The sequence below is a fragment of the Leopardus geoffroyi genome, chromosome A3 (assembly GCF_018350155.1).
Source record: "Leopardus geoffroyi isolate Oge1 chromosome A3, O.geoffroyi_Oge1_pat1.0, whole genome shotgun sequence".
NCBI lineage: Eukaryota > Metazoa > Chordata > Mammalia > Carnivora > Felidae > Leopardus > Leopardus geoffroyi.
Genome location: NC_059336.1, coordinates 60,430,675 through 60,446,800, shown reverse-complemented (window position 1 = coordinate 60,446,800; position 16,126 = coordinate 60,430,675). Strand labels below are relative to the sequence as shown.

Sequence of the window (16,126 nt, the reverse complement as noted above, 5' to 3'; positions counted from 1 at the left end):
GTAGATATGTAGATATTCATTAAGAGAAAAAGTTCTGCAAAGTCATGCTAAAACGATAAAAGTGGTGAGTTGTGGAGAGGGGGCTGAGGAATGGAAGTATCATGTGGGATTTTTGTTTCAATTATGTGCTTAAACTTAAAAGAATGTACTGTACTCACATTGTCACACCTGTAAATTAGAAAGAAGTACAAGTTAAAACAAACAAAACCCATGCCAGATACTGGAATACAGAAAATAAGCCCTAAATGAATATTGAGAAGGATCTGCAGGCCAAACATGGGAGGATAAAGGTAGGCCAGCTAGTAACAGGAAGAATGCTATGAATGTATTAATCATGTTTTTTATTTTCTGTATCTTATGATACCATGTTCTGACACCTTTAAAATCTTGCTGGCTGGGGAGAGGGCTGGCTGGTTCCTAAGGACAGCAAACAGCTGTCATATCAACACCTATCAACATCTCTCATATGCAAGCCAGCCACCCCCAACCATCTCATCAAGCTCACACACAAAAACAGTGTTTTCCTCCCCTAAATCATCCCAGGGCCAAGGTACCAGGGGACTAGAGATCTCCGCATATAGCCCTAAAACCACAGGATTATCCACAGTAGCCAATTCAAGGCTGTTTGCTTTGCTCTGCCCAGCTTTTCCCACAGAAACCCCAATATAGGCTCTGGCCTAGGATTTCCTCTCACCCTGCTTCTGCCTCCTGACCAAAACTGGGGGCTTCTCCATGTGGCCCTGTGTGGTGTGGCATGCCCTCTCCTCCTCTCAGGAATTGTTAAAAAAGAGTATGTGTTTTTTAACACACATGTAAGAAAGAAAGTGCTTTTTAAAGAGTATGTTTACAAATATTGAATTCAATTCTCCCGATTTTTTGAAAAAAATATTCCAACTTGTTTATCTGAAAGATATCATTATCAATCACTGACTTACGTTTCTAACACTTTTATCTCATGTATTACACAAATATGAGTGATACTAAGAACAGTTTTAGAAGTCAGGGGCCTATGTGGTATGATAAAAAAAAAAACACCAAAATCTAAAAAAAAAAAAAAAATCACTCTTAAATATTAAACGATATTCAGTGATCACAAAACAATACTTTGAGTAAAATGAATCATATGAGATAAGCTGTACACTAACCAATTCCAACAGAGGCAGCACATTTGGTCTGGTCTTTGATTTCCATGCGGACAGCATTTGCAAATTCATCAGGAGTAAGTCTGGTCTCTGCAAGGATCTCAGTGATGTCTACCAGTGCTTCATCACAACTCACAGCTTCGATGTTATGTGTGTAGCTATCAACAAAAGAGCAAAGGCAGTGAACCAGGCGCAGCCTGCCATCTCGTAGACACTAATGTTGCACCAAGTCCAGCCTTCCTATGGCATCTTTCTTCACATTTCCTAATAAGACTTAAAATGCTAAACAGTATTAGCATTTTAATTAAACTGACCCAAGTACCACTATTTAGTCACCTAACTTTTAACTGTAAAACGAATTAGTATTTTCTCATTTCCTATAACTACCAAAAATACAACAGAAATTATTATTCCAGTTTCTCTATACTGTAAAACTCTGAACATCTAAAAATTAGTAGGTGAATTAGAACTGTCAGAACATCTAAAATATTTTCAAACATGGTTTATCAGAATCCCAAACTGACAGAAAAGTTACACAAATCAAATTAAGTAACTGATGATTTCCTAAACAAAAACACCATAATTAAATACTTTTCATTGTAGCAGACCTGGGATAGGGATATAGGATAGGATATAAAGGATATAAAGGTCAATCACCCCAAATACCTGTCTAAAAGAACACAGATGACATTCCCTGAATGTAGAAATACTTTGGGTTTTGGTCATGATCTACACAAAGGCCTTGTTTTAATTAGCTATAGAAGAGGAAAAGAAAAGCAGAGTTGTCACGTGGCTCCAAAGCTAATCGAATATGTGGACCACAAAATGTAAGGCAACTGGAAAGGCCTCGAGGTCAAAAATGTGTCTTTAATAATCTACATGATAAGGTATACTATGCCTCATCTCACCCACATCTTACTGCAAGTTACAAATCAGGTTAATGAATATTGAATATTGTATTCATTTAAGAAATGAGTGTTTTGTTTACACTTAAATAAAGGTAAGAGCAGAAGGGTGCACCTGATCTGAAGAATTTTGCTTCAGAGTGAAAGCTAACTTGAAACATGGAGAATATGAAGCCGAGGCAGGATTTCCAAAGAGTGAAAGGAGAACACCACTGAATTTTTTCCCATAGCAAAGCCACATATCACTGACAATGTCTGCACAAACTAAAATTATCTCAGGACTAGTATGTGTCATGGCTCTCTCTCAAATCCTCCTGATGTGAGATTCAGGCTGACAGTTGCTTGAATGCCTTGATACTGAAAACACAGTTGTACCACTACCCAGCTCAGTCATCCATTCTCAGCCCTTATTTGGATGCTTCTATTGACCCCAGCTCTGGAACAGGATTTAAAAACTTGGTAACACCAACATTCCCATATGTGGGATCTTAAGGACAGCTGTGATTATAAATGGCTTATCATTCAGCACTCAGACCCACAAACTAATGCCAGATACCATCATCTGTTCCTTTTATTTTCTCTCTTGATCAAACAGAGATTGAATCTCATTCCTCTCTGTAGGACCAGCACCATCAACAACTGTTTGCATTTAATAGATAATAAATAGATATTCAAAATAATGCGTAACAAAGGAGAGGAAGAGGTGAAGACAGAGGTACAAGAAGGATCTCTTAGAACATTAATATACTCCAAAGGTCAACAGACCTTGGCCTACTGTCCAGATAGTTTTGGTAAATCGATAATACAGCCATGCCCATTCACTAATACTTCTGTCTGTGGCTGCTTTCACAGTTGAGGAGCTGGGACAGACCTTTTCTAGCCCTTTATAGAAAAAAATATGCTGACTGCTGCTTCAGACCATACATGGCCTGCAATATATTTATTTAAAATTTTGAGTTTTGAATTAATATTAAATATACCTACAACTAAAAATTAACCTCCTTTTCTCAAGCCAACTAATCAACCACCCTGAAACTATACTAAAAACTTAAAAACTTTTGGCATACCTAATGATTTTAGAAGATAAATGGTTTTAGAGTCTCCACTTGTTAACCCATTTATCTAATCATAAACAAAACTATAATTCAAACATAATAAAAGAAAAAAACCAGGTTAAAAAATGCCAATCTTTCATCTGTCTGGGTTAATGATTTTAGAAGATAAATGGTTTTAGAGTCTCCACTTGTTAACCCATTTATCTAATCATAAACGAAACTATAATTAGGTTAAAAAATGCCAATCTTTCATCTGTTTGGGTTCCAAGGGAAGAAAACGAGAGCCACTGAACTAAAGTTATGCAGGCAGAGAACCCGTTTATACCTATATCAGGAAGCACCTGAACAGTTTGAGCAGTGCAAACATGTCCCTTAAGGTTGAGCTACTGATTATTGGAATTGCTGAGGAATGGGACACTGAAAGAGGTTAAGAGTCTAGCAAATATGACCCTGCCAACCCTAAAGAAAGCTGGATTCTCTTCATTATTAAATATAAGAAGTAAAAGAACAGACATGAAAGTGACTGTGGTATATGCTGTACCTTGCCAATGTTTCATACATTGTTCGTGCAACTTCCTTATATGCATGAAAATCATATGGAACAGCTTGAAGATTAGGACAAAGTTGTTTAGCTTGCCCAAAAAACATTCCATTCTTAATGCCAACTTGTCTAGAGAAAGAATAAAACACAATGAATGTTATACTAGGAATAACTTTCAAATGCAAAATCAAATATCAAATGTTGACAGTATGTCCCCATGCCAGTAATATATACTTTTCGTTTAACTCAATTCTCATTAGGGATAAACAACAAGCATTAAGAAAACTTCAAGTTTGTTTCCCCCCCAAAGGAAAAATGCACAATTGACTGATTAGTGTAAATGACATGTGTAAATGTGCCAAAATATGTTATTAAAAGACCAGGTTTGGCTCTTGTCTGTATCTGAAGATTTCTCCTAAGACTCAGACCTCTGGCCCCTTTGCAGAGATGCCAGCATGCCATATGCTGGTGATATCACAACCACCACAGAGCAGGAATGTGCTGTCAAAAAGAGGTTTTCTTCCCCTAACACATGGCACGGTTTGGCCAGGGTTCATCCCCCAAAGACAAAGAATATAAACGAAAGAACTACACAAAACAGTGCTATGTGACAAACAGACAAAATGTACTCATCCTATTACCACCCAATTCCCAATTGACCAATTCCATGCTCCTGAAGTGGCTCCACAGTGGTTGAGATGCCAACAGCATTGTATATGGTAGGACATCACTCTGGGCAGGAGCCAGGGTTCCAGAACTTTGAGGGACCTAATTGAAAATGGTAAATTTTAAATCTTTTGCGTGTCTCAATGCCCCACATTACCTTTGATATTTGGAGCATTCAGCACAAAACTGTAATTATGGAATTATATATAATTAGTAAAATTCCATTTTACCACTCTGTAATGAAACCAAGAAAAAATACTAAAATAAAAACACAAGCAAAATAATAAGCACTGTTTCACCAGATTACATACTCCTGTGTAAATACATCAGTTATTCTATACATTTTTTCAATAAATATTTACTAAGTGCTTACTCAGCATGGTAGTGTGCCCTGTTTTGAGGAACAATATGCAAATACTAGGCTTCAGTTACTCAGAAATCTCTGGCACCCTCCCCATCTCACACCACCGAAAGCCAAGAAGGAAAAGAATCCTCCAAGTTACTCAGAAGTAAATGCAAAATCATATGCATTTCTGATGGACACAAAAACAGTAATAAATTATCTGACTTCAAAGCTCCTAGTAGACGAGAAGTATCTAATAGGAAGGAAAAATGACAGTAAAAGAAGTGCTGACTGACAAACAGTATGGCAACGAAAATTTTCTCATTCATTCAACAAAAATTTATGTCTGAGGTATTTTGCGAGGTGGTAGGTAAAACATGGTAAACAAAACAGACCCCATGACGTTCACAAGGATTACCCTCCCTACACTCACCCACCAAATAATAGATCATAGTCAATGGACCTTGTTTAGTAAAGCAAGGACGTGTGTGTGCGTGTGTGTATGTGTGTGTGTGTGTGTGTGTGTAAAAGTTTTGAAGTCTATATACAAACACATACAGCTTAAGACATTTTCAATAATGCTACATGTGTAGGTTCAGCATGCAAAAGCTAAGCTTACAAATTAAAGGTAATTATTCATTATTGAAAGAATGTGTTACATAACTGCTATATACTGTATTCTTATATTTACAATAATTGTATTTTCCTATTTTTTCACTTATTCAAAAATTTTCAGGGATATGTTACTTATTAGCAAAACAAAAGATATCTATTTATGTACTTGTGCACATATACATCTTGGAGAGAAATGTTTAGGAGCCACTAAACACTAGGGAAGTTACAAACAAAAAAGGAAAACCTAAGGGAACCTAAGAGGGTTCCCATAACTAAGGAAAGGAAGCAAAATTCTCTTGAGTTGGTAGTTGGGAAAGTGGATTTGTTTCATATAAAATAAATGAGTAAAGGCAAATACAAAACATTATAGTGACCCTTCACTACAGTGGTTTATCTATTCCTGTCAACTAGATCCCACAGAGAATAAACTACCAATACTTTATCAGTGTGTGCCACAAAAATTGTTTATTTGCAGGTTTACACTGCACATGTATGTCACTGCCCATTCAATATGCTAATAGGTATCCACATCACTGTAAGAACAGTAAAGCATCCTTACAAAAGTGCATGAAAACAGAGATTTAAAAATGATTGATCTTAAAAAATATGTGATTCTCGGATATTCATAGATCACTTCCTATTCATCCATATATCTACCTTCTCACTTATGTATAAATCTTGCTCTTTCTGTTAAGTATGAGTAAAACTACTAACAGTAATGTATATTCTAGCCTTCGTATATACATTCTACCTTTCCATAATTTCTACCCTCATGTGTACATACCATCCTTTCCTGACCTCATTATTAGTCTGTGTCTTTTGGAAACTCAACAATGGATAAAACTGGGAGGCCCATCCCTATATCCAGTCCCTACTCCAACCCTAAAAACATTTCTCTGATGCAAATGTGAGAAATTTTTAACAAATCTTCTCACCTAAGGAAAATACAATTATTGGACAAGAAAAGGGTATCCAAGAATTGTTTTCTAGAGACTTTCTATCAACAGCTTTCTACAAAAGGAAAATCACAATAAGAGATAAAACCCCACTCTTATGGGTTTTTCTTCCCCCAACTTATACTCAAATTCATTTTCATCACTTATGTTTCCCCTTAAACAATTACCACCTCACTGGCTTGCTGCATAGTATTTGGACCATATTATCGTAACACCAATTATTCTGTAATACATTCAGCTTGACAATCACTATCTTTGATGCGATACGACTGCAACATCCAAACACCAGAAGAAGCCTAGAGCTCCTCGGGCTCCTCCTACAGCTGTGGCTACTTGTGTCCAAAGCCATCAGGAACAGGAAACACTTTTACCCCCGAGGCAGCCTTGCTACCCTCTGACCAGCACTCAGCTTGGGGTGCTGAATGAGAAGAGACACCCTTCAGAAGCAATACAGAGGGTGGGGCTTTCACTTCAGCCCTGAGCAAAACTCAAACACCTAGAGAGTATTCCTGAGCTTCCCCATGCCCTCCACATGTGAACACAACTGTCCAGACACCAGAGGCACAAGTCATCATCCAATAACTCAGTGGGGAAAAAAGCCAGACTTACTGAGCACAACACAAAATCAGCTCTAAACTGCCTGGCTTAATAAAAATATAACAATCCAGAATGCATTTGTATCTGACTTATCATTTTTATTAAAGTAAATTTTCAACTCTTGGGCTGCATTATCAACAATGAAAAGGTTAAAACATAATTCTGTCAATAAGAAAGGCAAAGTCCGTCTAGGAGTAAAAGTTTCACAGGTCATAATTGGGAAGTAATTTAAAATATTTTATAATTACGTATGTTTGATTTCAAAGTTTTCTTAAGTATTCTTTTTATAAAATAACTGGTGAGATTTTAAACTATTTCAGTTAGATGATGTTGAAATATCTTTTGTTCCTATTAGACTTCCTTGAACAACCCCAACTTTTAATTAGGACTGAAAAATGTTACATATATCAAATCATTATGCTATACACCTGCAACTAATATAACGTTACGTGCCAATTATATCTCAATAAAAAAGAAAAGTATGAATGACAAAGGCATAAGTAAAAAAGACTGAAAAATATAACTGATGTAGGACTCTTTGTTTTTATAATTGTTAAATACTTTAACGCTTGCCAACGATATGTAAATATTATAAAGGTAGAAAGTGTCAGTTATCAGGAAAGAAAAAAAAAAGAGGCAGCTCTTTCAAATTAATCAATTCATTATTACTCCTTCTAGTTTTAAATGATTTAAGTGTGAGGAACACATACATAATGTCTGTTTCTTCCTGTACTAACAGAGTCCATTGTAATGAGAGTTTAAGGTTACTGTAAGATAAAGACCTACACACAAAGTTGGTACTAACAAGTTGACAACAGTCTGCAATTTTAAGTGAGGAGATTATTGGGTATGCCAATACGCAATTATTTACTTGTAATTTAATAGACAATCAAGTTTTAACAAAAAATTTTAAGAAAATATTATGTATTACGAGTTTTAAATTGCAAGAGATTTTTCTTAGCTATAAAAAGGAGTGATCAGAATAGATGAATAGTAAAAAACATCTAATTCTTTAATTCTATCCTTCAAAAGACAATGGTCTGAAAGTGACAACGCCCAATTTCTTTTGGTTTCCACTGTAGGACCTACCGATTCATCAGGAAAGTAAGGTATTTATTTAAAGTTATCTAGCATTTGTGAAAGGAAAAAAGGAACTGAAGGGACTAAGCCTTGAAATATTTCTTTCCATAACATGTAATACAGGGATGACCGGCACGTCTGAATCCACTTCAAAAGAGTCTGTAAAAATGATTAACTATCCGTAAGTATTACAATAGACTTAATTTCCACATACCTGGCTTCGTAACTACAAGAGGCAATTTCAGCCTTTGACAAAACAGAATCAATCCCATTTGCTTGTGCAGAATCTTGATTCTCCCACATTGATGAATCTGGTATCTTTGCTTTAAAAATAATAAAATTTAATGATTATACATTGGAAACTCATTTTCCTTAACTTTCATTCAAGAAATGTATTTTCCATTCCTTTCATATATAAATGCATAGTAAATTCCAAATAGTTATATCCACTGGTATTGGTCTCCTTACTTAATAAAAGAAAACTTATAGCTCTAAAATGGTTTGCTTCCATTTATACTTCATCAGCGGTCAGACAAAAATGTGTAATAAATTGAAAGTGTTCACTTTAGTAAAGATTTTGAGTTTTTTAGTTTTTTTTCTTTTTTACACAATAAATCAAAAGATAAATATAAAACATTCTTCAACAGTCTCTTGAGATGAAAAGGATGAAAAGTTATCAGGAAGATGAATCCCTCTTTTAGCCTTGAAAGGATTATACAGCTCTCTGTAATGGGAAACTTAAAGTTAATTGAAAATACACATTTCTCTGAATGTTCTTTGCTATTTCCTAAATAAACTACCTCCAAAGCTTAAAGCTACTGAACAACATGCTCAACAAACACCAATTTCCTGTAAGTCATTCGATCCAATTCAGTAGGTCACATACCAGAAAGAGGTTTCATCCTAAATTTAAGGTTTTTCTTTTGAACACACATCGGGTAAAAGAGCTTCACAACACTGCCCACCTTTCAGTTAAGTTCTACTCAATGGCTTAACAATGCATGCTCAATTAAAAACATTCAGGTGTGATCAGATACCAATTGCTTTACACAATACAACTCTAGCCTAAACAGTACCACTCACTAGTATCTTTTAATATCCAAACCCAATTTACAGCTTCACACAAGATTATAAAAGCACCTATCAGGAGAGTACTGACTGCACGCCATTTTACCTCCTTTAGCACCTTTAGCTTCACTAGCAATTGAGAAAGATTAAAACACAACTTCAGTTCTTGGTCTCTTGGGATATTAAGTTCCAAGACTATGTTTTAAAAACATATATTCTTGAAACACAATCTCAGCCATAGTTCTAGTATTATGAACAAAAATAGCAGTAGTTAGTAAAACAAGCCAAGATATACCACTTCAATTAATTCTAGACAAACCTATTTTGAGTATAATATATAACTAGCAAATCCAGGATTTCTCTTCTGCATATTTCAGAGACACAATGTTCCATGAAAAATCAGCCAAGTTAAAGCACCCCCAGGAACACATGGCAAAGTATCTGGCTTTATGGGCCAAAATAAGTCTTCCTGATTTGACTCCAGAAACTGTCAACATCTTTTACCCAACTATGCAACCCACGTAAGTATTTCTGGATTCCGGCACCCAAACACACAAAGCATAAACCCAAATCAAACTGAAAGGACTGGTATCTTAATGGGCTCAAATCCCACTTGCCTCAAAAATTAAAACAGCAGAGTATAAAATTGAAGCTATGATTTCTGATATATTATGATACACATATGCTATACTATGATACATTAAAAACAGAGTGCAGAGCAGACTTCCCCATTTTTCTGAAGCATCTTAGAAGGCTAAATATTATCAGCTTTCTTAGTCCATTATTCTAAACTGAAAATCTTTAGGAAATTTCAGGATTGTCAGTATCATAGTTCAAGAGAGGCTGCTACTGAACCAACAACAACAACAAAGAGAGCTGAAGCTTGAAGAGCCACAACCAGCTGCCTTTCACAGGTATAACCATGATTATGTATGCCTTGAAAGTTGGGGAGTTAGGTGACTTCTATTTGAAAGTCTAGTTAAATAATCTACGATACTTGTCTGGAAAATCACAGGAAAGTCATGCTGGAGGTGAAAACAGTGTCTGTGCTCCCTGTGCTCCCAATGCCCTGCCTGAGAGGCAGCACCTCGGGTTTCTCTTCACTGGGCTGGCTGACCTTTTCCACAGTGCAGCAGAGTGCAGGGATCCCTCCACGAGCGCAGTGAGTTGCTTCAAGGGAGATTCAGGGAAATTCAGGGACACACTGTCCTCACTGGAGGGCAAAGTAGAGAACTGCTCATCAAAACTTGACAAACTAGACGGGCACATGGAGAATGTGGAGGAACGGTTGGAGAAATCAGAGGCCGGGACCCAAGTCTGTGAAAAAGAAATCGCTGAGAATAAATCTATGACTAAAACGATTTTAAAAACTGTTGTTCTTTAGAATGAACACTGAAGTTGTTGAAGGGGTAAGAAAACATCTGCATCCTGGAATCCAGGAAAGGGTAAAAGGCCCCAACCACAAAATCTTGAGTATAAATGGATTCCAAATAATGAGGTCCCCTCAATGAGAAGCGTCACTGCTGAGTACTGTTCAGGAAGCAGCTTCCAAAGGAAGTCATGGATGGAAAGCCCTTGGTTATGCTGGTGTATTTAGACAAAGAGTTTTTTAATATGACGAATAAGAAACTAAAGTTTCTATCTATAAAAGGCTAAAGATGCTATTTGTTCTAATACTTTGCCTAGACGTACAAGCTGAAAAATCAGAACTGATTTTTTTGTTTTAAAAGCTACTGTGCAGAAGCCAAAGATTCTAATTCCTAAATTGATCCTCGATATTTTAAAATTTGATGTCATGTCTTATAAGGACACAGAGAAAGAAAGATCAGGGAGTAACAAGGAAAGAAGAACAAAGGCACTGAAAAAACAAGTTCTAAGTACAAGGTTAGTTGCAACCAAACTTTAAGAACAATCTGTTCATTTTATGTTACAAATATTTTGGTAAGCTCCTAATGGGTCAAAGGCTTAGGACATAAAAGTGAATGACATCAAGTTAAAGAAAGAATATAAAATGCAAAGTATTATATTCACCTGTTCTAGTGACAGAAAAACTATTTTTGACAGTTTTCAATGTCAAGTGAAATTTCAATATTTCTTTTAATATTTACCTTCCAATTTCCTACCCACATGTAGAGGTGGAGGGGATGTGAATTATAAAAGGTCATTACAGTGTTATGAAAATCCAGTGGCTAAACTGACGAAGATAATTAAGTAACTGTATTCTGTTAATAAACTGTGTGTGGTCAGATCACTTGTGAAGGAAGGAAAGATGTAAGAGGACTAGTTCTCTGCTACTCCTAAGGGATGTGTGCTTGCCAAGGCCAAACTTCCAGGCAGAGACTGCTGAAATACAGATGTGTGTAGCACACACAAGATTCTACCCACCAGAGAAACTGAGTACTGCATAACTGACAGACATTACTGAACGGTATGTCCATGGTATTTTTTCTTCTTTCAACGCTCATTCAGTAAGTTTTTCACTGACTGCCCAATGTGACAAGTATGCATTTCCTTAAGCTACTTGTTTTCTAGAAACCAACCTAGCACAAAACCATACTACCAATACTTAAGAAACTACCCATATTGCCACATACCACAATACAACTAAATCTTAAGCTCAATACTGACTACTTCAAGATCTATTCATGACACACAAAATGTTGGAATGTCAAAAATCTCTTAAAAGATTTAAATAAGCAAGAGAAAGGAAATCTGGAAAATACAGGTACACATGAAGCATAAAGTTCTATCTCTAGTTATTGTCTTTTGTATTCATACCATGTAAACAGATAATCACGACCAACAAAAAGACTGTAATTCCAAAAAACTCCTCAGATATGTCCAGTGGCTTTCCTTCTGCCTTAATTTCTATGAGATCATTTCTAAAATAATCCCAAATTCTTATAACTGAAAACTAGGAACCTGAAATAATCAGGATGAAATTTAACTGCTTGCCTTCCATTCCACTGTATATTTCTGACTACTTTCTGATTAATATTCTTCTGGAAAATTAATTTTTAAAAACTTTTGGCTTTGCAGACATTCAAGAGGAAACTGATCAATGACAAAGAATTTAATTTCTAATCAAATATTTCTCAGGGGATTTACTCAGGGGGATAAAACAGACATGAAAATGTTAATAATACTGTGATCAGTATAATTTATGATTTTTATTTATTAATAGCAAAAAATTCAAAAGCCAGTGAGGCAAGAAAATGTTCAAACAGGTTCAACAAAGATATGGGGAATGATTCCTAGTATTTATCTTCTTATTCCAATAAATAAAGTCCTACTACTATTTCTTATTCCACAGCCTCACACAAATCTTTAGTGTCTTTACTGTTGATCAGTGACCAAACAACTAGTAATCAGCTTGAGTCTAGAGACCACCACAAAATGATGTCCATGATTTTATTTTTATCCCAATCTAAATATACACAAAGCAAATCACACCCTATAAAACATTCTTTTCTATCCCAGGAAAATATCATCATCCAATTCAACAAAGCAGGACTATAAACCAGTCATTTGTATTGCATGCAGATTTTGCTTTAAGATGTCACTGACACCCTTAAAACCCTTGAATGAAAAAGCTAATTATTTCAACTCTTTCATTTCTGTAATGACAATACCAGCAGCAAAATCCAGACGTCTTCAACAGGAGCATTATGACTTCAAAGAGAGCTCATTTGTACCTGCTTTGCCTTTCAGGATTTTATTCTGGTAATACTGCCACTCCAACTGGGGGTTAGCGCCAGGACGTAAAGGTGCCCTTCCTGTGCCTCTGTTACTTGTAACAGCCACTGGTTTTCCTGTGAGGAAAAAAAAATTATTTTTAAATCTAAATATAGGAATGTTAACATGGCAATACGTAAAGGAAACATTTTCAAAAGTTTTAAAAATATGACATATTTTCTTTAGCTTTAGACATTAATCCATAAGGAGCTAGTATCTTTAAACATTCTCAATCACCATACAAAAATCATCTAAGTTTCTCAACACCCTCCAAAAAGTAAACTATTTATGACAATATGATACATTTATTTAAGTTAAAACGCTATCACTTCCTTTCCCATGATTTTTGTTTGGTTTCTTACAGTAGAGAAGAGTCAACTCAGATCCTAGATTCAAACTGGAATGGTGGGAGAGGGTAAGAAAACCAACTACATCTGGACTTTTTATATTTCTCATATCAGAAAAGTAAGGTAACATCCAATCTTTCAATTTTACAACAAGAGAAACAAATATATATGCAAAGGGACCACAATCTGACCTACTATATAATAAACTTGAGAATCCAGTCCCTCAGTTTTTGGTTTAGTTATAAAATCTTTCAGGTATCATTTCCTTGTGTATGCATTAAGTTACAAAAGAACTGTAACTTTTTAAAGCAATAGCATGCATCATTCATATATATGTTACTGAATGCATTTGTTGTGAGGATAAAAAATACTACCATCAGAGTGACTCATCAGGCTAAACTCAATTCTTTAAACATTCTAAACTCCCTTCAAAGCTGAAGCAGTAGCTATTCATGACACAAATAAAGCCCTGGTGTTAACCCAGCAGTTTCTGTGCTTTCCTGAAAAAGAACAGACTCTCAGAAGAAAATGCTAATAGTTACATCTTTCAAGCACAGACAGAACTACTGAAAAATCCAGAATAAATGTTTTTAAAAGTATTAACTCACAAATATCTGAAATTCCATTAAAACAAAGATGACAGCATATCTCAGCAATATTCAATAATGAAAATTATTCTCAAACCAAAAAGTTGGAATGTGCACTAGCATCATCAGAACAGTTAATCAAGTTATTTACCAAAGAGAAAGAAAGCACATGGACCCAAACTGCGGAAGATGCTACCATAAAATCTCTATTTAATAACCAAGTAATAGTAAATATGTAAAAATATAGAAAATGCCCAATGCAGGTACCAGTCTTATTAGTCTTAGATGAGATCTTTCAGCTGAAGAGGAGTATTCTTCCCTAAAAGACCTAACCTCCACAGGGAGAACAAAATGTTTCTAATTTCCCTTTATCTTTCTTGATAACTGAGTCAGAAAACTTGGAAGCAGGGATTTATTTTGCCAAGGAAAATGAAAATAATATTTCTTGAAGGTTTTATGATCCCTTAGAATATATATTTATAACAATATCAAGTTTTCTTAAAATATGAACAAGAATACAGACCTTTGAGATCTGGTCTATTTCGTATACCCACTGATACAAAGAAGCAATCCATATCAACATGCATTATACAGCTCTGATGCCTGGGTGAACTCAATACTGACATATTTCCTAGAAGGAAAAAGAAAATGTTCAAACCTGAAGCTAATTTTTAATATAAAAAAAAAAATCAGGTCTATTTAATTTTAAAAATTGTACTTTAAGTGCCTATAAGTTGAATGAAGTCTCAAAAAAATACAGTATCTATTACAGAATATTTCAATCACTTCAAGCAAGGTCAAACATCAGTTTCTTTGGCTCTAAACATAATCCAGAGATATAAATTTAGTTTGCAAACATAGTTTGAAATCAATTATGAAGATAGCATGTTTTCCTAATCTATATTGTAATAATTAAGTCTTTCATCCAAAGTATGTCTAAATACTTAAAGTTATTTGTGTGAATATTTTATTAAAATGTATAAAAGTACTTTCATATAGTTACGTGGAGCTAAGTAACTTTAGATGATCAGTATTCCATATGCAGTCTACAAATATTCCTTGATAAAAAAAACAGTAAAAACTGCCAGTATAGAGTGCTTGGTAGGTGTCATGCACTGTTTTAAGAGGTTTACATGTATTTATTTAAATTCTCAATATGATGAAATATATAATCTTATTAGGTCCATCTGATAGATTAATATTATGTTATGTTAATGACTGTGTTATGCAGCCAGTAAGAAGAAGCTGAACTGGATTTCAACTCTAGGCAGTCTGATTTGAGCCCTGGAACCATCACATTGTTGCTCTAGATATATTTAGAAAAAGTCTATAAAACAAATACCTACATATAAATCTGTAGGTAAATATATACAATTTTCCTCCTTTAGCCACTAAGCACTATTAAAAATCAGCTCTGAAGCATATATGGCACTTTCAAGAAAAGGGTAGTGTCCTCTCCTAAGGACTCTGCCTTCTAATCACCCTGAGCTATGTATTTTGGTTTATCAGGGTTACTGCAACCAATCCAGCCACAACTAGAGCTTTGTTCTTTATCAGCTCCATCCTTAGACCTTTTTCCTAGTCCTCTAAAATATAGAATTCTTGGAAATAAGAACTCCAAGCTTGTAAAAAGTTCTAATCTCAGGGCACCTGGGTGGCTCAGTTGGTTAGGCGTCCGACTTAGGCTCAGGTCATGACCTAGTGGTTCATGAGTTCAAGCCCGCGTCGGGCTGCATCAGGTTCTGTGCTGACAGCTCAGAACCTGCTTTGGATTCTGTGTCTCCCTCTCTCTCTGCCCACCCCCCCCATTCCCGCTCTGTCTCTCTCAAAAACTAAATAAACGTTAAAAAAAAAAAAAAAAGTTCTAATCTCATAAAAAAGTTTTCTGTTGATAGGTTTAAGAATACTAGTACTGAAGGTGTTAAGTCTTCAGAATAAGCTTCCAAAACCTTACATTTTTACTCCCCAATGGTTCAGACTACTACATTTACCAAATTGTGACTGTGAAAGCAGTGTGAAAGCACCAAGTTCTCACTATGTGCAAGGCAACAAGCCTTTGTTCATGTTATCTTCCCTTAAGTTCAGAAGCCCACAAGGTGAGCACCATGGACCACCTATCACTCCACCGTGAAGGGGAAACTGAGACCCAGAGAGGTGAACTGGCCCATGGCCCTGCAGAGTCAGAATTTGGATTAAGGATACATTATTGAACTCAAGCCATGCACTTCCTTGCTATCCTCTGTATTATCTCAAGAAATGATTTAGAAAATAAATCTTAACAATTATAATTTTGCTGTATATAAATATTATATAAACATAATATAGACCCCAAATAACTGCTTTAAATATTCAAGTAGTACAGAATGCATATACCAAACACCTACTGAATGCTTTCATACAATATAAAAATTTATCATTTTATTCCATTCATGAAACTAATTCATAATAATTCTTTGCAGCTTTCAAAATTAAATGACCTTTACCATATG

At 35.3% G+C, this 16,126-nt stretch overlaps 1 protein-coding gene across 9 annotated transcripts in view; it reads right to left on the bottom strand.

The window, feature by feature from the left end:
- Nucleotides 1-16,126, bottom strand: part of REV1 (REV1 DNA directed polymerase) — a 65,850-nt gene that overhangs the window by 19,439 nt on the left and 30,285 nt on the right. For 7 of the 9 annotated variants that reach the window (XR_006703410.1, XM_045445727.1, XM_045445728.1 and 4 more), the window contains 5 exons: nt 14,161-14,268; nt 12,664-12,780; nt 8,115-8,223; nt 3,644-3,772; nt 1,146-1,300 (listed from right to left, as the gene is read on the bottom strand). Coding sequence is in view for 8 of the 9 variants with exons in the window: in XM_045445727.1 (XP_045301683.1) it covers nt 1,146-1,300; nt 3,644-3,772; nt 8,115-8,223; nt 12,664-12,780; nt 14,161-14,268 (618 nt within the window). In the remaining variant the exon portion in view is untranslated. Of the gene's footprint in view, nt 1-1,145; nt 1,301-3,643; nt 3,773-4,284; nt 4,399-8,114; nt 8,224-10,085; nt 10,252-12,663; nt 12,781-14,160; nt 14,269-16,126 lie in introns of those variants that run through there. The other 2 variants (XM_045445733.1, XM_045445735.1) reach the window with 2 other exon arrangements.